This window comes from Emydura macquarii, unplaced genomic scaffold (genome assembly GCF_026122565.2).
Source record: "Emydura macquarii macquarii isolate MOO-44397 ecotype Brisbane River unplaced genomic scaffold, CSIRO-AGI_Emac_v2 contig_973, whole genome shotgun sequence".
In the NCBI taxonomy this organism is placed as follows: domain Eukaryota; kingdom Metazoa; phylum Chordata; order Testudines; family Chelidae; genus Emydura; species Emydura macquarii.
Genome location: NW_027131110.1, coordinates 1,898,227 through 1,921,983, shown reverse-complemented (window position 1 = coordinate 1,921,983; position 23,757 = coordinate 1,898,227). Strand labels below are relative to the sequence as shown.

Genomic DNA, 23,757 nt, shown 5'->3' with positions numbered 1-23,757 from the left:
GGGCATCTCACACTTGCTCAGCCTCAGTTTCTTTTCAATGGAGTTTTGTCTGTGGAATAATTAACAAGTAGCCCCGACTCCACTTACGTTTCTGTCCTTGCAAACAGGCTCCAGAATGGGACCCGGAGTCAAAGCGCCTGCTGCCTTCAAAACCCCAGGCTGACCCCAGACAAACTTCTGGGAGAGAAATTGAGCTGCAAACGGCAAAGGTTTCCATGTGGCCAGCAGTAGCTGCAATTCAAGCTGTGGATAGGACAGTGGATTCTCATGCCACGCGGTTGCTGAGTCTGGAAGGGAGAGTGGGAGCAGCTGAGAAGAAATTAATCGATTGTGAGAAAACAGTGATGCAATTTGAAAGCCAGCTGGAGAGTAAGTGGGCCGTGCTGGGGACTCTGATCCAGGAGTACGGGCAACTGCAGAGGAGGCTGGAGAACGTGGAGAACCTGCTGAAGAACAGGAACTTCTGGATCCTGAGACTCCCCCCAGGCACTACGGGAGAGGTCCCCAAGGTAACAATATCCCAGCTAGTGCCGAGGGGCAGAATTAAATCAGGTGCTGAGATCTTCAAGAATCAGGTTCCTACCTTAGTATTTAGGCAACGCATAAGGGGCCTGATTTTCCAAAGTGTTGAGCGTCCAGCAGCTCCCACTGAAGTCAGCGAGTGTTGCTGTGTACTCAGCACTCTGGAAAACCAGGGTATATTTATTCATTGCCTAAATATAATTGCACCTTTTTGACCTGAGCAGCTAGTCAAAGTTCAGGGCTGGGGATGTTCCAGTTGGAAGGTAGGTATTGCTGTTGGAGTCTGTCAGTCTGGGGTTTTCTTTGAAGCAGCCTTTTTTATTTACAAGGAATGTATAAACGTTCTCTGACTGCAGGAGACACCAAAAGCAGAAGGAGCAGTTTCATAGCTGACAGCCGCAAGCCTCTAGCCCACACCAGACCCAAAAGCACGCTCTGGCTTTTTCCAGGGTCAGACACCAAACTGTGCCCCCAGGCTGGCTTTCTTCCTCCGTCCCTCTCTCTTCATCTCTGTGTGTTCCTGCCCCTCGCACACACGTCTACTCTTACCCAGATAGTACTCAGCAAAAACGTCTCCCCCTCAGCCCAAAACTCCTGGGTAGTTTCACAACCCTTTTGTCTTAGGTTGGGATGGAGCGGGTGTGTGTGGAAGGACTGTGATGAATGCATCCTGATAGTTATGCTAATTGCAAGACGTGTTCACACCCAATTCAGAGGTGTGTGATCCATGCTATTCCCCACTACCTCTTGGTACAACAGGGTGAAGGTAAGACCCTAGGGGCACTTGCTTTTGAAAATCTTGGCCTCTTTCTGTAGTTGAGCTATTGATTCTTTCTGATTCCTGTAATGGATAAGGCACTGAGCTGGGACCCAGGAGAGCTGAGCTTCTTATGCGTACTTGGCCTCTGTGTGCCTGGGTTCCCCATCTGTACAATGGGATAATGGCAGTGTCCTATCTCACAGGGCTATGTGAGGATACAGACATTAGACTGTGACGATACAACGGTGACGGGGAGTATATAGGTACTTTTCTTAGGTTCACATGTGGCTCCGTATTTGCAGCTTCTGAGAACAAATTCTGTAGGCAAAACCTGAACAAGGAGTTGCTCCACAGGGACGTCCTGGATCAGTTAATCAGTGAGGCCAGTGTTGGAAGTTGATTATTTATTTATTATTTACGCAGGTTACCACCAGATGATAATTTAACCATCAATTATTTTATTAAATGCAAAGGGCAAAGGGTATTTATGCAGCTGCTCCACACACGTCTACAATGTTAAGCAATGAGCAGTTACTCATTCCATGGATACAGAAACACATTAGCATTTGAGCAGAATATTCACCAAAAAGACCTGCCCTGGGGTTGCTCCACCTCCATCAGGCAGGCACTAGGAATGAACTCCTGAAGAGCTCACCCTTTTATACTCCTTAACAAACAAGCGATGTCATTGCCAATTGCTCCTTTTTGCTAAGAACCAGTTTTGGGCACCTTTCCCGGCCTTGGCTAAAACAAGACATGGCCGTGGGGCCTCTCTCTTTCTAATTATCTTAAAGCTATGAACCATAAAGCGAGCTGCACTGGCATTTTATCTTCTTCCGCAGGCACCTGTTGTACGATGACAGTGGTGCGTGAAAGGTTACTGTCCGCTTATCACATGACAAACCACTTCTCTTTGTGTTAGAACCAGTTTATAACCATTGCTTACCATTTAGAGACCCGTTCCAGAAATCTCTCTTCATCTCACTAGCCACATTCCACACTCAGCAGCCTCCCCAAAATGGGCTTTGCCTACCTCCCACGTTCTTTCTAGCTTGTACATTAAAACCCCTTTATTTTACTTAAACTACGGAACACACGTTTTATTTAGTAAAGCTAATTTAACCCTTTATGTAGCTATCTAAATCCTACAGCCAGATTGTCCCTCTTGGAGCAGCAGGCAGCAAAGACCTTCTCCAGGTCCCTGCCCACTTCCACACAGAAAGTATGAGAGGCAGCTGCCTCCTCATTATCATCTTCCCAGTCCCTGAAACCTGCCAAGAGCCCCACCAGGCCCAGGTGTGGATAATCCCTTCCGGCTCTCTGGGTGGATTGGGGCAGCAGAGCCTAGGGCAACTCTAGCGGTGAAGTTGGGGGTGTTTTTATGTGACACCCTTTTGTAATCATTTTCCCAATGCTAGCCAGGCAACGTTTACACTCCCCATCTCTCCTGATTGATGTAACAGGTGGGATTGACCCAGGAGGCACTGAGCGTGCAATGCTTGTGATTCCAGGTGCCGGTGACATTCGACGACGTCTCCGTCTATTTCAACGAGCAGGAGTGGGGGAGCTTAGACGCGTGGCAGAAGGAGCTGTACAAGAACGTGATGAAGGGGAACTACGAGAGCCTGATCTCCCTGGGTAATGCTTTTCTCTTCACTCGTGTATCAGAAGCTGTGAGATCGCTGAAGATGGAGTTGGCCACGGCATGCTCTGATTACAGCCAAACTCCACCTGGGGCAGGCCAGCTTGCAGTGGAGTCTAATCCATCCTCTGCAGCAGTGACTGCTTCCTGCCGCTCTGGTCCAGCCCTGCTGCCTCAGTGAGCAGCATCAGCCCAGGCCCCAGCCAGGTGTGAGAGAGAGAGAGACAAGGGGGAAAGACTGAGTGGAGAGAGGGAGAGGCCAATCCACACCAGCCCGCCCCACTTTCAACGCCTGGCTGACTGGTCCCTGAAGTGGAAAAGGTTGGGGACCCCTGTTCTAGAGCATGGTCTGTCTTCACTCCCTGGGATAGTGTCCACTCAATCCACTTCCGCAGTCGCCTGGTGCCGGGCACTGTTCCTTGAAGATGAGGAAGGTCCCTGATGCCGGGGGGCAGCTGGGGTCTGGGAGTGGTGTGAGGTGGCTCTTGCCCCCGGGGGGGGGTTGATCCCTGATCCTGTTAGGAGCCATTAATCTGCTCCAGGAGGTGACTATAGCAGAACCACGCAGTAACAGCGACCATAATGTAATGACATTTAAAATCCTTATGGCCGGGGGCTGTGGGGGAAGGGGAATACCAAAGAAGCCCACCACAGCAACGTTTCACTTCGAAAAAGGGAACTACACAAACCTGAGGAAGTGAGTTACATGGAAATTAAAAGGAGCAGTCACAAGAGTGAAATGCCTGCAAGATGCATGGACATGTTTAAATAACACCGTAAAGAGGCTCATCTCAAATGTATACCCCAAATAAAACAGTAAGAAGAAGAGGACCACAAAAATGCCATTGTGGCTAAACAGAGTAAAAGACGTGGTTAGAGGCAAAATGTATCCTTTAACAATTGGAAGTCAAATGATACTGGGGAGAGAGAAAGGAGCATAAACTCTGTCAACTGTAAAAGCATAATGAGGAAGGCCAAAAAAGAATTTGAAGATCAGCTAGCAAAAGACTCAAAAACTAACAGCAAAAAAGTGTTTAAATACATCAGAAGCAGGAAGCGGCCAAACAATCTGTGGGGCCACTAGACGATAGAGATGCTAAAGAAGCGCTTGGAAAAGCTAAATGAATTCTTTGCATCTGTCTTCACTGCAGAGGATGTGAGGAAGAGTCCAACACCTGAGCCGTTCTTTTCAGGTCACAGATCCGAGGAAATGTCCCAGACTGAGCCGTCATTGGAGGAGATTTTGGAACAAATTGATCGATTAAACAGTAATAAGTCACCAGGACTAGATGGTTTCATCCAAGAGTTTCGAAGGAACTCAGATATGAAATTGCAGAACTACTAATTGTGGTATGTAACCTGTCACTCAGATCAGCCTTTGTACCAGAGGACTGGAGGATCACTTATGGGATGCCAATTTTTTAAAAAACTATAATCAAGAACAGAATGATCAGGTACATAGATGAACATGATTTGTTGGGGAAGAGTCAACACAGCCTTTGTAAAGGGAAATCACACCTCACCAATCTACTAGAATTCTTTAATGTCAACAAATGTGTGGACATGAGTGATCCCTTGGATATGGTGTACTTGGACTTTCAGAAAGACTTTGACAAGGTTCCTCATCAGAGGCTCTTAAGCAAAGTTAAGCTGTCATGGGAAAAGAGGGAAGGTCCTATTCTGGATCAGTAACCGGTTAAAAGACAGGAAACAAAAGATAAGAATAAACGGTCCATTTTTGGAATGAACAGAGGTAAATAGTGGGGTCCCCCAAGGGTCTGTACTAGTAGCAGCTCTCAACATATTCATAAAAGATCTGAAAAATGGGGTTAACAGTGAGGTGGCAAAGTTTGTGGATGATACAGAATTGCTCAAGATAGTTAAGTCCAAAGCAGACGGCAAAGAGTTACAAAGGGATCTCACAAAACTGGGTGACTGGGCAACAAAATGGCAGATGAAATGCAGTGCTCATAAATGCAAAGTAATGAACATTGGAAAACCTAATCCCAGCTATACATATAAAACAATGGGGTCTAAATTAGCTGTTACCACTCAAGAAAGATCTTGGAGCCATTGTGGATAATTCTCTGAACACATCCACTCAATGTGCAGCAGCAGTCAAAGAAGCTAACAGAGTGTGAGGAACCGTTAGGAAAGGGATAGAGAATAAGACAGTAAATATCAGAATGCCTTGATATAAATCCATGGTACGCTTACAGCTTGAATAGTGCACACAGATTTGGTTGCCCATCTCAAAAAAGAGTTATTAGAATTGGAATAGGTACAGAGAATGGCAGCAAAAATGATGAGGGGTATGGAACAGCTTCCGTATGAGAAGAGATTAAAAAGACTGGGACTGTTCATCTTGGAGAAGAGACGAGTAAGAGGGAATATGATAGAGGTCTATAAAATCATGAATGGTGTAGAGAAACTGAATAGGGCATTATTATTTACCCCTTCAAATAACACATGAACCAGGGGGCACATTGAAATGAATAGGCATCAGGTTTAAAAGAAACAAAGAGAAAGTACTTCATGCAACGCACAGTCAACCTGTGGAACTTGTTGCCAGGGATGTTGTGAAGGCCTAAAGTATAACTGGGTTCAAAAAAGAATTAGCTAATTTCATGGAGGACAGGTCCATCAATGGCGATTAGCCAAGATGGTCAGGGGTGTGACCCCATGCTCTGGATGTCCCTAAACCTCTGACAACCAGAAGCTGGGACTGGGTGACGGGATGGATCACTTGATAATTGCCCTGTCCTGTTCATTCCCTCTCAAACATCTGGCACCGGCCACTGTTGGAAGACAGGATACTGGGCTCGATGGACCATTGCTCTGACCCAGTGTGGCTGTCCTCGTGTTTGTATGAGATGAACGGGAGAGGAAAGGCGATCAGGTACTGCTCAATAGTGCTTTGTAACCAGAGCGGCCTGGTAGACCAACGTTTGTGCACCTCCTGGAGAAAGGACACAGACGCTACCACTTTTCTCGTGAGCAGGGGTTTCGTAGGTTGGAAACGTGCCCTGGGACGGTGCAGCTGAAGAGAGAACAAGGATCATCAGCTCCCCTTCCCGCCTGTTAACCTCACATGTAAGCCCAAGAGAGGATAGCTCCCTCCTCTTTTTTCGCTCCTCGAGGCCTCTCTGCCTTTTTCCTGGAGGCTGTTACTTCCGGTTCCTCCCCAGTCCAGCACTGCTAGTGGATTAGCAAAGCAACCGCACTGGCAAGGAGTCTGAGAAGCAGCTTGGAATGGGGAAAGAGAGAGTCCAGCGTCAGAACAGGCTCCTTGAACGTTGTGAGCTAAACGAACTCCAGCAGACTGGTCACAACAGAAGATCGCCTCTCTGAACTGCTTCTCACATGTCTTGCGGCTACTTTTCCAGAATGCAGCCATGCTTGATTTGGTTCTGGAAATATGCAACTGGGCTGTGCTATTGCCTTGGGTTATCTATAAACATTATATTTCTGCTGCAGTTAATCACATTGATTGAGAAATAATCAGGGAGAGAAACCAACAAAAGCCTATGTGGAAGTTCTTCAGATATGACCGAGTAAAAATAAATCTATTTGTCAGGCTAGGGAAGCAGTGTGCCATTCTATTGTGTCAGGGAACCATGTCACCAACCTGGAAAGGCCTCCTCAAACATAGCAGCTGGAGGAGTAGGCTGCGCTTCCTTCAGGGGAAAAAAAGACAATAAAAATACTGAGCGAGCGCAGCGTGCATGCACTCCTGATGACTTCACATCAAGAAGTCGACTACAGCACAAGCGACTTTGGACTCCATGTTCACAACAAAGGCAGCTACAATAACAAATGATGACGTGACCTTACTGAACGCTTGCCTGGAATGAGTGACTGTAAATGGAAGGCCGTGTAAGCTGAGGGAGGAGTCAGGATTTCGCATGCTGGAAGGTCTGGGGGTGAAATTTACACTGAATGCTGGAAATGTACAAGACGAAGTTGCCACAGTAGAGCCACCCTTCCAGAGGGGAGCCAAAAAATAAAATATCAAGGGAAGACAAGTTTCATTGACAGTGGGTAGTGCCACTCGATTTGGCTGATCTCTTTTAGGGATGAACGTTCAGTATATTGCGGCAGGACACGTTGCTTTTTGGACTTTAGCATTGAAATAGATCAAGCAAAAACACTCCTCTGAATATTTAATATCGATGATTATTAAAGACGTGTGTCATTCCAAGACCTATAGAGAGTATTCGAACAGGTAATGGAGCAAACCTGGTGAAAGCACTGAAGTGAACCATTGGGGACCAGGAAACTGAAGAAGCAGAACAACCAATTCAAAATGAAGGAGAAACAGAGAATTTTTCTTCGGGGAAGATTCCCAAGAAGAAGATATGGCCCAAGAGTGGAATGAGTTGATTCTTATGGCTGAAGAAGTTGGACGTGGTATATCTGCTGAGGCCATGGGTGTAACATTGAAGGGCGTTTGCTGTTGTACACTGCAGCTTTCCCTGAAGACTCATTGAAGTAATCTACGATCTCTGACATAGTTCATAAAGCTCGATATGTCTGTAAAAGCAATGGTGAAACCAAACAATATTGGTAGTCATTAGCAAACTACCATGAAAACACCTAGTTTTAGATTGTCCTGCCAGCCGGCACTCAACGTATGACATGTTTGATGCACACAGATTTCTGCTAGGACATGGCCGCCTCATGCCATGGGCTTCACTTGATGGAAGCAGAATGAAGTACCATTGAAGGCATCACAGTTGCACTGAAGCCTGCTCAAGTGACAACAAAGATTCTTAGGTATGAACAACTGACCCTGGGCAACTTTTATGATGCTTGGTTAAAATGCCAACTGGAAACATCCAAAGTATCTTCTCCTTTTACTGAATCCTTCCTGGCTTCAATGAAAAAGCAAGACAAACATTTGTTTGAAAATGGTATCTTTCTCTTGTGTCTATACCTTGATCCTAGATATCAACTCCTACTGTCAAAAAAGGACAAAGTCAAGGAAAAATTTCATTGAACCAAAACATGGATGGAAATAGAAATGCTTCAGTCAAATAATGATGCCATAGAATCCATGTCAGACATGCCTGAGACTGAAGGATCAGATGACAAATTGGAACTTCTTCTTAAAGCTCATGAAATCTCCAAAAAGGAAGAGATAACTGGACAAAGAAAGCCCAGTACAAGATTCGGCCAATTCTCGATTCATTTGCAGATAAGTCACGTCTCAATAAGAAAAAAAAAACATATTAAACTACTAGGAAGGTCATAAAAATGTTATGTCTGAGCTGTATCAACTGGCAAAAATTGTACTGGCTGTTCTAGCAACAAAAGAGAGTGTTGAAAAAACATTTTCAGGCTTCAGATTTATCCTTTTCATTGCAGAGGCTCAATATAACAGAGGAAATACTAGATGATATTTTAGTTCGTTCAAACAGATTGTTCCTAAAAAAAAGTGTTTATTTGACAACACAAAAACACTAGGAAAACTCATGTAAAGTTAAAGTTAAAAAATAAAAAAATTGTGAAAAGCCAAAATAGTTTCAATTTGAAGTTTCAAGCCTCCTTTTTGAATTTTCTTCCACTGAGATGCACATTTGATGTGAACTGGTTCAAGCCGGAAAGTAAATGGCTTTGTTTGGTGGCTAGAACAGGAACTGAATCCAAACACAGTGAATGCGCATGAACGGAACCGAAATAAATACTGGTTCAGCTCCGTTTGGTGGCCTCTCTTCATATCACCTGTCACCTCCAGCAATTTGCGGGGCGGGTATTTAAAACCATTGATACTGATCTGTAATGAGTATCCTACTGTATGAATAAAATCCTGGAGCGTCTCTCTCCATCTGCAGACTATGCCATCTCCAAACCCGACCTTCTGTCCCGGCTTGAACGAGGTGAGGAGCCATGTGTCGGGGACCAGGGTTGTTCAGAGGAGAGAGAGATCCCTGCAGACCCTGCCCCAGGTACGTTGAAACAATTCAGAAATGAGCTCTGAGCCCCTCTCGCTTTAGCTGGGTTTACAGGTGTCCATTTCCACTGACTGCAGTGGAATTACCACTGATTTAGGTGTGAACGCATGGAGAATGGGGCACAAGGAGTGAAGCAAAATGGATCTGTCCAGTGAAATCTTAACAAGCCCTTTCATTCCCTCTGTTTCAAAGGGCGCTTTTCTTACACTTGGGCCAAGGCCAGGAGAACATTTGAGGAAATTAGGGCAAAATGTGTGTTGCTTCCCTCTAAATCTCTGAGGTTTCATCAGGGGGTTGAGATTCCTGTGTGTGGTTTAGTCCTGTTCTGCTCAGCCCTTCGCTTCTGTTTTAATCTGATCCCAGACAGCCTGTCAGAGCAGCGACGGGATGAAACCACAAATCTGGATCGGGATCTTAAAGCCGCCTCCCCCTACCTAGTTTGGTTTGACCAACTGTGTTCAGACACCCTGTGGGGCTGGACTTCCCCTGGCTGGCCCCCATAGGTTCGGCAGGGTGGGGAGGAGACAGAAAACCTCTCTGCAAGGAGCATGTGGGAAAAGGTCACCTTTGAGACCCGAAAGCCCTGACCCAACTGAGGGGGTAGTTATACAGCCTGATTGCTGCCGGACGTCCAATGTAATGAACAGGGCTCTGAGACTGGACCAGCTCGTCCAACCCCCGTGGGAACCACTAGAGCAAACGGAAGCTGAAATTCCAGCAAGCTCTGAGAACTTGCAGCCCTTCCCCATACGTGGATTTCTGTTGGCCTGGTCCCCGGCAGGTGCCATCTGCAGCTCTCCACCCGTCCCGCCTCTTCCTGACCATTCTGGCATCGATCGCATTATCAGCCTTCCATTTCCCTTCCCATCAGAGCCTTACTGGCATCCGTTCAGATCAGGCACCTGCTCTGAAAACCGGTGCTGAGCTGAGACGGCTTCAAGTTGCTCAGTAAAGCATTCGGGAGGGTAGAAGCGCACAGGGGGTGTCTGCATGGAAGCTGCAATTGCCAGCCCGAGGAGACGGACCCCAGGGGTTCTGATCAAACTAGCCTGTTAAATATCGACGTGCAGCCGCGGTGGCGCGAGTCGCCCCGAGTACAATCTCGGCTGAGACATTACTTAGCCCCTTGCACCACCGTGGTTGCACGTCCAGCTCGAAAGTAGACATCCCCTTTATATCCTTGGCTGGGATCTGCAAAGGAGACTAGTGATTTTGGGCCCCCACCTCCCACTGAGTCCATGGGAAGTGGGTGCTCAACTCCTCTAGGCCCGTCTGAAATGCTGAGCCTTTCTCTTTCCTGTGAACAGACTCCCCTGTTTCTGCCACAGACGTTTCCTCATGGATTAACCAGGAGGAGGAGGAGCCAAGCCACGAGGACCAAGTGGACTCCGGGGAAAAAGAAAGCAGGGAAAGCACCTGCCTGGGTGAGTAACGGATCTCACCATCGCGAGCTGATGAGCCCAGTAATCACACCGGAGCTCTTCTCTCCGCTCCGAGCCCTCTCCCGGGATCAGCAGCAGTTTTCTTACCCTCTGGGCAGATTGTCACTCGAGTCTGTCTTGCTGAACCCAGCTTCTTCTGGCAGGTACCCCTGCCTGTCAGTAGCGACACGGCCTGTCCGGCTGGGGATGGCCAGTGGCCCCTGTGCTTAGGAGCTGGGGCTGGGACCTGCCCTGCAGGCAGAGAGGATGCTGTCCTGGGACCTGCCCTGGTCCTTAACGCACGTGCTCTGCAATGGGAGGGGGTGTCCCTTAGTGTGCAGCCAGTCAGCAAATCCCCTCCTCTGGGTCCCCACGAACTTGTCTTAGGGCGGAGGAGGAGGGGTCCGAAGCGAAGGCGGCCGGGCCTGAGATCGGTTTTCGGCTCCTCGTTAAGGCGCGCGGCCGAGAACGGGGGAACCGCGGTGTAACCCTCTCTGCCCTGGACAGAGTTTGCGATTGGCCGCACTGATCCTGTATCCTGGATTAAACCAGAGGAAGAGCCGGGTGTGCAGAGTCAGCCGGTCTCTGGAGACAGCGGGACGCCCCCGGGCCCCAGCCCTGGTGAGTAGCAGCTGAGACCGCTGGGTCCAGGGCGTGAGGGGACGGGCGGGGAACCCAGCCGAGCCACGTTACCGTTTCTACTCATCTGGTCTCAAAAACATCCCTAACATATTGTTCGTTTTCAGGCCACAGGCCGGCCGGGCGCGCCCCCTCCAGTCCCAGAGCCATGGCGCGCCTCCTTTCCCTCTGTGGACAGTCTGACCACTGGGGCCATCTTAACCCTCCCTTTTATGCCTCCACTTCAGCCTCACGTTTGTATCGATTCAAAAGACGTGTCTTCTCTTCTCCAGCCAGGAGACAGAGCTGGCGTTAAATCCCTCGCTCAGGGGTTAAATGGGAGAAGAAAACCAAACTGGAACGTCATCCCACCAGAGTGGAAGGGGCCTCTGGGACATGGAGTCCAGTCTCGGCTGTCACAGGCCACCCCAGCCTGTAAAAACGTCTCAGGCTCCATCTCGAAACCAGGCCGTTTCTTGCCTCCACTCTTCCTGTTGGGAGCCCGGTCTAGGACCTTCCCCCTCTGCTGACTAGAAACCTCCTGCGAATCGCCAGCCTGCTCTTTCCTGTGAACAGACTCTCCCGTTCCCAGGCCTGGCGTTTCCTCCTGGATTAAGCCAGAGGAGGAGCCGTGTGTCGGGCACCAGTGGACTTTGGAGGGAAGGGAACTCCCTAGAGAGCCCAATCCAGGTGAGTATCGGAGAAACAACTCGGAACCAGTGAGTGAAGGAAGGAGCTGGTCAGACCCGCTTTACAGCACGTTGCAACTTGGAAAGGGGCAGCCGGGATCATTGGGCATCCCTTCCCCCCTCCCCCCAACAGGTCCGCTCTGATGATGGGAGAGGGGCTGGCGTAGACCTGGCCACTCCACCTGGGGAATCCCAGCAGACCACTGACAGCTGCTGTGCGTGACCAGAGTAGGTCACTGGTACCGTCCCCACCAGCCCCTCGGACAGCGAGACGGGGAAGCTTCCCACCCACCCTTCTCCAGGGAGAGCGACAGATTCCTCGATTCCAGAGAGAGGCAGGACCCGGCCGCGGGACCCAGCACCTTGATGCGCTCACCACGGCTCGCTCACCACGGCTCGCTTCCTGGGACTCGCTTTGAAAGCAGGAGCCCCTGCGTCGCAGCAGGTCCCTTCCTCCCCGGCTGGTGAGTGAGTCACGTCTGCTTTCTTCTGACCCTGGCAGGGACCAGATCACGCTCGAAACGGTGGCGAGGCATCATGCCGAGGAGGGGGGCAAGAGCCCAGGCCCCCCCTGGGCGTTATTTACAACGTCCAAAGGGACCGTGGTCCAGAGCCCCAGTGCAGGCCCTGCCGGTCAGAGCCGGTCCTGCCCTTGTGCTCACCAGAGGAGCGTCCTGGGGAGGCTGGCTCTGGGCAAGAGGGGCCCTGGGGAGCTCAAAGCCGCCGTGGGCCAGCAGAATCCCGCGGGGGCCGAGCGGCCGTTCCCATGTGTCGAGTGTGGGAAGCGCTTCCGGCAGAAGCAGTCACTGCTGATCCACAAGAAGACCCCCGGGGGGAGAAGCCCTGCAAGTGCGGGGTGTGCGGCAGGAGCTTCGCCTGGATGCAGAACTGGGGCAAGGCCTTCAACCGGCGGGAGGCGCTGCCGGCTCACCAGCAGACCCACCTGGCACAGCACAAGTACGCGTGCGCTGCCTGCGGCCAGCCTACGTCACCACGGCGGAGAATGCGCGGCACCAGCGGGCGCACGCACGCCACGGGGGCCTGGCCCCACCAGTGCAGCCAGTGTGGGAGCAGCTTCGCCCGCATGTGCCGTCTGGTCGAACACCAGCAGCTCCACCCCTGGAACGACCGTCCCCACAAGTGCACTCGGTGCGGGCGGGGCTTTGCCCGCCAGAGCAGCCCCGCGAAGCACCGGGGAACTCATGCGCCCCCCGGGCTGGGGACAGTCAGCACCCCAATAAACCCCAATGCTTTCACAGCACTGCCTGAGAGCCACTCCAGGCTAAGCAGGGAGGGAAGGTGTGTTACTCCCTTGGGGTGTGCAGGTCTTCCCCAGGTGTCCGGTCCAGCCCGACTCGCCGAGGGGAGCTCACAGCATGAAGCGGGGGGGGCTGAAGGCTCTGAAGTTCGGTCCCAGGAGCTGGTGAAGCCTCGGGGATTCCCAGCGAGAGAGTGTGAACCTAGGGGGCTGACACGCTGAAGGGGTCGCCCAGAGACTGCTCCAGAGCACCGGACCGGTGGGTCCGTGACACTTCACATTTATAACTCTCTATACCCTTCAACAAACAACGTACAATCTCCACCCTCCTGACTTCCCCCAGCCTTTCCTGCCTGGCTCGTCCCTCCGTCCGGCTGCCAGGCAGACCAGGGGGCGGTTGGGCTTGTTCCTTTTAAGACCGTTTTTCTTTCTCTTGTTACTGCCGCTCTGCATCGTGTTAGATACTTTTTGAGCCGTGCATCCTTCCCGCACAGCGAGTAACAAGTAACGCAACCTCTTATCCTCACAACCTTCCTGTGTTTGCTGACTGGGGCCTTTTCCTGACTAGCCGCAAACCATCCAGCAGACATTATTTTCGTCACTAAACTTAAGCTGTCTGTAATTCTTTGAATTTCCTACCGCTCCCGGCAGCCGGTGGCGGTGATCTCCCTCTGTCGTGGGCAGAGGGCCCCATCTCTAAGCCGACACAAGACAAGGACTGGACAGGTCCTGGAGACAGCTACGTTCTCCCTTCTGGGGCGGGGGAAAGGGCTCTGTTGGCACTGGCATGGTGCTGTGCCTGTCCTGCGGACAGACGAGCCTGCAGGCCCCGTGGCACCATTCACCGTCGCGAAAGGAAAAAGCCATTTCAGGTGAATCCACAGGGCAAAGCCTCAGACCTTTTGTGGCTGCAGCTCCCTCCCACTGGGAAGGGGAACGGACGCTGTGCCTTCTTCAGTGCGCCCTAGCTGCAGATAACCGCTGCCTGTCACCTTGCCTGGAAGCGGCTCATACTGCAGGCCCGCAGCTAACGCGGCCACACCAGGAAGAGTTGATGCTGTTCAGACATTTGCAGGGTCTGCCCAGTTATTTGCAGTGATGCGACTCCAGTCCTGCAAAGCGTTGCCCGTTTATTACCTCCGTGAGCGTTCCCACCGACGTCAGCGGACCAGAGCATGTCAGCGTGAACTGCAGCTCCTGGGCGTTCCTCCGGCTTTGGCCCAACAGCAATTCACCCGTGAGCAATGGTTTGCAGGCTCAGGACACATGCATTGTAAATCGTCAGCTGCTCTCTGCACCGTGACTACCCAGGAGTGAGCGCTGCTGGCGGAACAGCAGGAATGGTCCCTGAGATGGGGTTCCGGGTATTCATTCACCATCTGCTTGGGTCCATCAATATTCGGGACAGCGCTTAACTTCACACTCGCCCTAAGCGCTGTCTTGCAGAGGGACGCTGTCCTGAATCAGGGCTCTGGCGAGTTCAGTCCCCATCAGGGGACAAAGGGGATATACCTACTGTGCTCCCTGGATGTGCGTCTGGTGATTTTACTTTGGGCAGCATTTCACGGGAGCTCTTGGGCCAGGATGTTCAAAAACGGGTGCCTAAAGTCAGGCTCCAGAGCCGGGGGCACGTAGCTCCGTAGCCAGGTTTAGCCGACTGCCTAGACACCTCCCTCGACTGCAGTGGGAGTGGTGGTGTGTTCTGCACTGGTGTGAGAGCACCTCTCACCGCCAGTCATCCAGGGGGTTGGTTTAAAATCATTTCCCTTTCCTGGTAGCAGCTATTCCGTGCATGTTAATCGAGCCTCCTGTCTCCTCCCCCCTATGGCCAGACGATGCCCTTTCCAACCCTGATCTGCTGGCCCGGATGGAGCGAGGGGGGAGCCACATGTCGCGGGTCAGGCGCAGTCAGAGGAGAGCGAAATCCCTACAGACCCCGGCAGGGGTGAGTGGCAGCCGGTGTCACAAAGCGCTTCCCGCTGGGGCCTCGGCCATACTTAAAAGTTAGGCCCACACAGCTGCCGTGCTCAGGGGGGTGAAAAATTCACGGCGCTGGGGGCCGCGGTTATACTGACCTACTCCAGCGTCGATGCAGCTGGGTCGACGGAAGAATTCAGCTGTCAAAGCAGCTGCCACCTCTGGGGGAGGTGGATTAACTACAGTGGTGAGGAAAACCCCTCCCGTCACTGCAGGAAGGGTCTACGCTCTGGCGTTGCAGCACCATTTGCCGTGCTTGTTGTGCAGAGATGGCCTTTCCAGAACACCGGTTTAAAACGCAAACCAGGAATCCAGGAACTTGTTAAAGTTACATTTGCCCCAAACACCTCGATTTCCCGTGTGCAAACTCACCGTCAAGGTGCGCAAACAACCTTCATTGTGCCCCCCGCAGCAGCGCCCAAAAAGAGAATTCGGAAGGCAGCCTACCCTATCCATCCCGAACAAGCCTCTTCATCTTCGCTGGGACCAGATGACTCTTCAGCCTCTCTGCATCGGAGACCCTCGAGCTCGGTGTCGAGCGACACTTGGATCCCTGGTTGGCTCGGGGCATCACAGGCCCTGAAATTGACAAGAAAGCGGGGCAGCTAGCGGCCAGAGGTGGCTGGAGCCCACTCCTGGCTGGGATCTGGAGCAAGGAGCCCAGGTGGTTGGTCCCAGGTCCTGGCTGGTCCCAGGTCCAGTCCCTGCTCTCGGTGGGGAATGAGGAGCAGCCCGCCAGGAGCCTGTGAGGCAGCCGGGCTCCCGGCAGGGAGCTGCCAGCAGAGCTGAGACACCAGGCTTGCCCCTCTTAGGTCAGTGGAAGCGCCCCCGTCGAGGACATGCACCACTGACCCAAGCAGGGGCGTGTGGACATCAGCCACCGCAGCAGTGACCCAGTAGACCTCATACCAGCCGACTTACCATTCTGGTGTAAACACACCCTGAGAGTGGCCTTTGCGCTGATCTTTGTCCAAGCAGGACTTTGGTTTCCGCTAAGCTGCAGAGCCTTGTTCTGGTGGGGAAGGCAGGCCGCCTTCCAGATGTTTGATGCTCCTGGATTTCTAGCGTTAAAAAAGTATAAAAAATCAGCTTTCTTGCAGCCCTGATTCCTCCTCACCCCGTGCCCCTGATGGTTTCAAAACACCAGATTAGATCAAATCTTATTAACCCTTCCCAGGAGGGTCCCAGCTGATTTGTTGTTGAGGAAGCCCCGTTGCCATCCTTGACTCAAGGATGTCGTAACCTTGGAAGGTTCCCCTGCATGAAATGAATAAGGGTCTGGGTTCTCTGTTTCTTTCAGCAGACGGCAGGATTGCGTTCAGAACTGAGGCGCAGCAGGATGAGGAAAAGCCCGCAGCCCTGGATCAGCCCAAGACGTTATTAGGAAGAGCAGAAGAAGAGGCTTCCCAGAATCAAGACCAGCCAGTGAGCTGGGAGAGTCCGTGCGGCTCAGAAGGGCAGCAGGGAGCGGCAGATGGCCGGGGAGAGCCCCCCGAACGCAGGAGCGATCTGTGTGAATTCAAGCCCGGGGTGGGGCGGGAGGACGCCCACGCAGACCAGGGCCCGGGTGTATCTACAGAACAGGGAGCAGGTTTCAGAATCAAGAAGCAACTTACCCTGCCCCAGAGGATCCTGGCCGGAGAAAAGCCCTACCGCCATGCCGAATGTGAGAAAAGCTTCTTCCTCAAAGCCAGCCTCCGGAAGCACCAGCTGGGTCCCGCAGGACAGGGGGCGTACGCCTGCGCCGAGTGTCAGAGAAGCTTTCGGCTGCAGAGGAGCCTTCTGACGCACCAGCGAAGCCACCTGGGGAAGAGCGAAGGGTCTTTCATTTGTCCCGCCTGCGGGAAGAACCTCCGCGGCCGCCCGGAGCTCACGCGGCACCAGCGGCTCCACGGCAGAGAGCGCCGGCACAAATGCGGCGCGTGCCAGAAGAGCTTCCTGCAGAAGCGGCACCTTGCGGATCACGAGCGGCTGCACACGGGGGAGCGGCCCTTCCAGTGCCCGGCCTGCGAGAAGACCTTCAACGAGAAGTCCAACCTCAACAAGCACTACAGGATCCACACCGGGGAGCGGCCCTACCCCTGCGCCCAGTGCAGCAAGAGCTTCATCCAGAAACACCATCTCCAGAAGCACCAGCGCGTCCACGGGGGGGCGAGGCCGCAGCAATGGGGACCCTGGGGGGCTGGCTTCCCGGCCACGGCTCCCCAGGCAAACCCCGTGGGCAAGAGACTCTATCCCTGCATTGAATGCAGGGAGAGCTTCACTCAGAAGACATCCCTGGAGGAGCACCAGCGGACGCACACCCAGGAGCGGCCCTTCCAGTGCGCCAAGTGCAACAAGAGCTTCAGACACAGGCAGTCTCTGAACAACCATCAGAAAAGCCACTCCGCCCCCCAGGGCGTTCCCCCCACCACAGCCAAGGGACTTGAGAGCAAACCCCTTACGGTAAAGACTGAAAATAGTCACTAGCACATTGGCTGGAGGGGGGGATAATTTACAGGCTGTCTCCTCCCAAGAAACACGACACAACAGTAGCTGACAGCGCAATACGCTGTCTGACAGCAGTTAGCATTCGCAGAGCACCAGATCTGTCCAAAGCGCTGCCCAGCCATTACTGAATCCTCGCAGCATGCCTGTAAGAGGGGATCAGGACAAACCTACCTACCGCCCCGGCAGGGAAAGCGAGACAGAGGTCAAGTGACTTGGCAAAGCCCAGGCAGTGAGTCAGTGGCAGAGCCGAGAGTGGCACCCGGGGCAGCCAGTCATGAGCTCACTCCTCCTGGCCACGCGGCTTTCTGAAATGCATTTAACATAAGAACGGCCGCGCTGGGTCAGACCCAGGGTCCAGCTAGCCCAGTAGCCTGTCTTCCGACAGGGGGCGAGTGCCAGGTGCTTCCAAGGGAACGAACGGAACAGGGTATCGTCCAGTGGCACTTCAGTCCAACTCAGATGTCATCATTGTAAATCGCAGGTGTTAAGTTAAAGAGCTTTAACCGAGTCGGCCGCGTTTTGAGACCGTCAGTGGGTCAGGGTGTGGGGCGGCTGGGAACTCTAGTAATAGGGCCAGGCTCATCGAGCAAGCTGGGAATAGGCAGGTCCTTGGGTGTCTTCCAGCCCCACCTACCCCATGTCCTAACGGGGCCAGGTGCTGGTTTCCCTGGGCAGTGTCCCAGCCCAGGTCCTGCTTTGGCTGGGAGTGGCAGAAATCCTTAGCACTGGGGAGGGCGATTGTGGGGGGGGAAAAGGGGATGTTCCTGCCTTAGGCCTTGTCTACACTGGGAAAGTTTTGCTGGTCGTGCGGGACCAGCAGAGCCCTACCAGCAAACCCGTCTCACTGCAGCTGCACTCTCGCTGGCAGCGGAGGGGTTTTGCTGAGCCCTGAGGGGAGAGGAGCTGGACGGGGCAGGGGTGGCAGTGGCTGCCGGAGCCCTGTGAAGGGGGCGTTAAGGTGGGAGGAGAGGGGAAGGCAGTGACAGGCAGGTGGCAATTGAATGCACTGCCTAGCGTGCAAACAAACAACGCAAGCCCTGGCCGGGGGGGCTGGCATGGGTGCACCTTGGGGAGAGATGGGCTTGGAGGGTAGAATAGGAGGGGCCGGGCATACACGTAGTAGCGAGGACTTTCCAGGCAGTAGGGCAGAGGAGCAGCAGGGGCAGCGAAGGCTGCCAGGGCCAGGCAGAGAGCGGGAGTGGGGCAAATACTAAAGTCCTACCAGCTTGCTTCCAGTCCTGTAATAAATGCAAACCTCCGCTGGGGGGCCTGGTGCGTCCTCACTGAACTAGCCAGTGCTGGTCATTATCTGAGCTCCTGAAACTAGACGGCGGTGCGTCTGACAGAAGACAAAAGGAAACCAAGGTAGCAGAGGGCGCCCAGGCGGGTGGGTGGGTGAGAGGCTTCCAATGGGAGATCCTGGCAATGGTTTCATCTTTTACAGCAAGCGTCGGTGAGTCTGATCAACACACGGGGGCTTGTCTATGCCCCTCGTGCACCGGTTTCGCTCAAGGTGCTGGTTTAAGACCAGTGCAAAAGACGTTGCTTTTGGCGTAAGCCAGGCCTATTTCAGGTTAAGCTAAGTCAGGTTTAGAAACAGCTTTACGCTGAATTGAGCCAAGCATCCACACAGGGGCCTGTCCTGGTTTTAAACTAAACTGTGTCAAACTGGTGCAACTTGTGCGTTTAGACGAGCCCTTCTTTATCCCGCCCGTGAACGATCAGGGGAGGCCACAGTGTGCAGCAATTCCACAGGGGTGTCCGTTGCCTCCGGCTGTGATTAACGGAGCAGCGTTTATAAGGCCTCAAGTGCTTTAAACCTCCGCTGGGATTGACGCGTGGCTCGGTCAGGTTTTGCCACAGCTACGCATGAAGTTTTGCTCCAGCTCAGACATTAACGCGGCCTCTCGGCTTCGCAGATGCTCTGGGGTGCTTGGGACCAAAGTGTGGTTGGTAGGGAGCCGTGCTGCCCCTGGCCTGCGTGGATTCTGTAGCCTGGGACAGAGCCTGGCTGTAGAGTGCCTAAACCCCTTCTGCGTGGCAGCTCACTTCCTGCCAGGATAAGCATACGCGCACCCCTGCCATACAGGTAGAGCAGGACGGCATCAGCTGAGAAAAGGTCTCTGCTCAGTGACAGCCCCTTGCCTGCCCCTGCCAACTATCCCACAGAGCGGCCTGGCCTATCCAGGTGTAGAGACAAGACCCAGTGCCACTGGCCAGCTGGGGCCGCCCTCCTCGTTAGCCTGCCTGCCCCAGAAGCTGGTGCCTGATGGGCTGGGAGCAAGCGGCCCAGGTTGAGGTTCTTGCTGGTTTGGCGGGAGGTTGGGCCTTGTCCAGGCCAACATGCCGGCAGCCGTGTGGGTGATTCCTGCCTCGCCAAGCACCCCGGGCCAGCTCGCTAACAAGGCAGTCCACGGGCAGCTGGTGGGCAGCCTTGGTGCCAGCTGTGTCTCTGCATGGGCGAGTAGCTCGCGCCGCTGCCCTGGTTCCAGCAGCCTGTACCGGTGAGACCCCTGACTAGTTACCACGCCAACCAAAGCGCTCCATGGCCTTGCACACACACACACACACACCCTTTCTCTCCCCCCCCACCTCCCCAGGGCTGCGCAGGCATGGCTAGCACAGACACTGTTTGGGTGCCCGTGCAATGTCACTTTACTTTGCTCTAGTAAATGGCAGCGTTGAGACACTATGGGTGCAGCGCCAGGAGCCCGTCAGCCCCCCCCCCACTGGTGGGTGTGCGCGTGTAGCCCTGCCCCTGCCCTTTGACCCAGCATGTTGGCTAGACATGCTCTGAGCAGGCTCCAGCGCGAGGCGCTACACAGTGCCACGGGCCCGGAGCCTTGGCTCCACTAGGGCGCCCAGCCAGTCACGGCAACTGCGAGACACTCGCAGGGGAAAAGGCTAGTGGCGGCGCAGGCAGGGCTGGCAGGCCAGCAGCTTCCTCCAGCATGGACCAACTAGGTGACACACACCCCTCCCTCCCCACGCAGGAAGCGACGGGCCAGGAGGTGGATGAGGAAGTGTGCCGGGGCCATGGGAGTTTTTTGGCCGGTGCTGGTTGCTGTACCTGGCAGCTGTGGGGAGGAACTGGGTGACAGCCCGCTGGCACCCCGGCCACATCACAACTACCCGCACACCTGCCGTCCTCTTTGGCGCGTGCAGCCCGGCCAGGCTGAGCGCCCCTTGGGGAGGGGCGGGTCCCGCCTGCCCTGGGCAGGCTGGGAAAGCTTTGGCCATGGCTGGTCTGTGGATAAACAGGGGCCCTGCCTTGGAGTGACATTGGAACAAAGCCGGATGAAGACGTTGTAGGCAGAGGTGGCGGGGACACTTTAGGGCGCCACCCCTGCGGGGGGAGGGAGTGTTGGAGCCAGACAGTTCCAAGCAAGGAGGTGCTGCTTGTGCCAGGCAGGGCTTTTAATTTCTAGGGGCAGCGTTTTCTAGGGCAAAAGCAATTGCCTCCTGCCACCAGCAGCGTCACACCAGCGAGTTGCTTCTAAGCATGGCCACACTGGGGCAGCCCAGTGGGCCATCTAGCCCAGCGTCCTGTCATCCAACTGCGGCTGGTGCCACAGAACAGGGCAATGATCGACTGAGCCATCCGCTCCCAGCTTCCGGCAGGCGAGGTTTAGAGACACCGAGGGAGCTGCATCCCTGCCCATCCTGGCAAATAACCAGTCATGGACCTGTCCTCCATGAATTTAGCTAATTCTTTTATGAACTGTTGTACATTTGGCTGTCTCAACATCCCCTGGCAAGGAGTTCCACAGGTTGATTGTGAAGACCTTCCTTCTGTTTGCTTTAAATCTGTTGCCTAATAATTTCATCGGGTGACCTCTGGTTCTTGTGTTATGTGACGGGGTAAATAACACTGCATTATTCACTTTCTCCACACCACTCATGATTTTATAGACTCTCTCATAGCCCTTCTTAGTTGTCTTTTCCTAGTGAACAGTTCAAGTATTTTTAATCTTTCTTCATACAGAAGCTGGTTCACACCCCTGATCATTTTTGTGGCCCTTTTCTATACTGTTTCCAATTCTAATACAGCTTTTTTGAGATGGGGCAAGCAGAACTGCATGCACTATTCAAGGTGTGGCTGTACTTTGGATTTAATATTGACATATTTAAACTTAGCTGTCCCTTTCCTAACCGTTCCTCACATTCTGTGAGCTTTTTTGACTGCCACAGCCCACTGAGTGGATGTGTTCAGAGAACTATCCACAATGACACCAAGATCCTTCTTGAGTGGTAACAGCTAATTTAGACCCATCATTTCATACATACAGTTGGGATTATGTTTTTCAGTGTGCATGACTGTGCATTTATCACCATTCAATTTCATCTGCCATTTCGTTGCCCAGTCACCCAGTTTTGTGAAATCCCTTTGTAACTCTTCACAGTCTGCTTTGGACTTCACTCTCGAGTAGTTTTGTATCTTCTGCAAGCTTTGCCACCTCACTGTTTATCCCCTTTTCCAGCTCATTTATGTGTATGTTGAACAGCTCTGGTCCTTAGGAGACTCCACTGTCTACCTCTCTCCATTCTGAAAACTGTTTGTTTATTCTTACCCCTTGTCTCCTCTCTTTTAACCAGTTACTGATCCAGGAGAGGACCTTCACGCTTGTCCTGATCATTAACTTTGCTTCAGAGCCTTTGGTGAGGGACACTGTCAAAGGTTTTCTGAAAGCCCAATACACTGTATCCAGTGGGTCACCCTTCTCTGGGCACTTGTTGGCCCCTCCCCCCACAGAATTCTAATAGATTGGTGAGGTATGATTTCCCTAGAAACAAAGGGGGGCCAAAGCAAGGAGTGCAGCATTTAGTGTGCATGAGAGGCAGACAAAGGCCAGGCATCCCTAGCTCCGGCCCTGAAAGGTTTGAAAAGACAGTCGACTCCATTCAGCCCCCAGGGGTGCAGGCCTGCACTGTGAATCTCCCTGCCCCTAGGGGTGGGGGTGATGTACCATGCAATGTTTATACCTTCTCCCTCCCCTGCACCTACTCATCATTGCCCACATTGAAGGCAACATAAGGGGAGTCTGGGCCTGCTGAGAGCAGGGGAAGGGGTGGTTCAGGTTGTTGTCAATCCCTCCAGCTGCCACCAGCCCTTGGGATCTCAGGGGGATTCCTGGCCTGTGTCAGATGGATAATGCAGATGTTCTCCCAGGGGAGTTAAATCGTTAGTAAGCGGGAAAGGAGGAATTGTTAAAAGGTTCTTCCCCTCCCCGCTTAATTAAGCAGAAGGCTGGTGTTGAAGGGAATCCATCTACACTTCGAATTTACAGCGGCAGAACCATGTCAGTGTCAGGTGTTAACGACCCCACCCCCCAGGGCCCAACCTACCTCTGCTGCCAAAACTCCAGCGTAGGTGCAGCGGGGCTGACAGAAAAGGGCTTCTGCTGCTGTAGCTAACAGCAGCCAGGAGGGGGGTGTTTCTGTACCTGCAGACAAATTGCTGCTGACGGTCTACGCTATGTCTACACCAGAGGGCTATGGCAGCACAGGCTAGGTCATGTCGACAGACCAACTTAGCTCTGCGGAGCAAGGGGAATTCAGCTAGTGAGTGTTAGGAAAGCAACTCCCAGCACCGGATCCTTTAAGAGCTGATTTCATCCCCCTTTGTGCCTTCCCCTGCATCCCTTTTACCCAGCACAAGCCATTAGGTAAGGACACGCTCCACTATGAATAACCCGGAGGCTTCTGGCCGTGGTCACCCGTCCGCAGAGCTGAGCAGGCTCCAGGCTGGAACCGCTCGGCGTGGGATGGAGCGCAGCAGCTCCATGGCTTCCGCCTGGCTTCAGGCAGAATTTTTAAGCAGAGGCAGTTTGAAGTAAGTGAAGCTCAGATGAGGCGGAGACAGCTCTTGCCTTTTAACTGTACATGGGTGAAGTGCCCCCGTACTTCTCTGTTCCTACACCATGCGCCTATCTGCTCAGCAGGTTCCTCACTCTCCATCATGTGAAGAGGGGCTGGCGTTTTCCTGGGAGAAGCTTCCCCTACAACTCCAGCGTGGTTGGAACCAGTCAGCACTAAACACAGAGTCACAGGAGTGCAGGACTTGAAGGGACCTCGAGGGGTCTTCTAGGCCAGTCTCCTGCACTCAAGGCAGGGCTACAGAATAACTAGACCATCCCTGATAAGTGTTTGTCTAACCTGGTCCTAGACACCTCCAGTGACAGAGATCCCACAGCCTCCCTGGGCAGTGTGTTCCACGCTTAGCTACCCTGCCAGGAAACTTTTCCTAACGTCCAACCTAAACCTCCCTTGCTGCAATTTAAATCATTGCTTCTTGTCCTGTCCTCAGAGGTGAAGAATAAATTTTTCACCCTCCTCCTTGTAACAACGTTTTATGTGCTTGAAAACTATGCCATGTCCCCTCTGGCTTCTCTTCTGCAGCCTAAACAAACCCAGTGTTTTAAATCT

General features: G+C 53.0%; 1 protein-coding gene across 1 annotated transcript in view; it reads left to right on the top strand.

Moving 5' to 3' along the window:
- The first annotated feature begins 220 nt into the window (after window positions 1–220).
- The window catches only part of LOC137150572 (zinc finger protein 585A-like), a 240,549-nt gene continuing 217,012 nt past the window's right edge, over window positions 221–23,757 (top strand). The window contains exons 1-7 of the mRNA XM_067544525.1: window positions 221–509; window positions 2,794–2,920; window positions 8,759–8,872; window positions 10,186–10,302; window positions 10,807–10,920; window positions 16,142–16,997; window positions 17,070–17,221. Coding sequence (XP_067400626.1) covers window positions 345–509; window positions 2,794–2,920; window positions 8,759–8,872; window positions 10,186–10,302; window positions 10,807–10,920; window positions 16,142–16,997; window positions 17,070–17,221 — 1,645 coding nt within the window. The 5' untranslated portion in view covers window positions 221–344. The remainder of the gene's footprint in view (window positions 510–2,793; window positions 2,921–8,758; window positions 8,873–10,185; window positions 10,303–10,806; window positions 10,921–16,141; window positions 16,998–17,069; window positions 17,222–23,757) is intronic.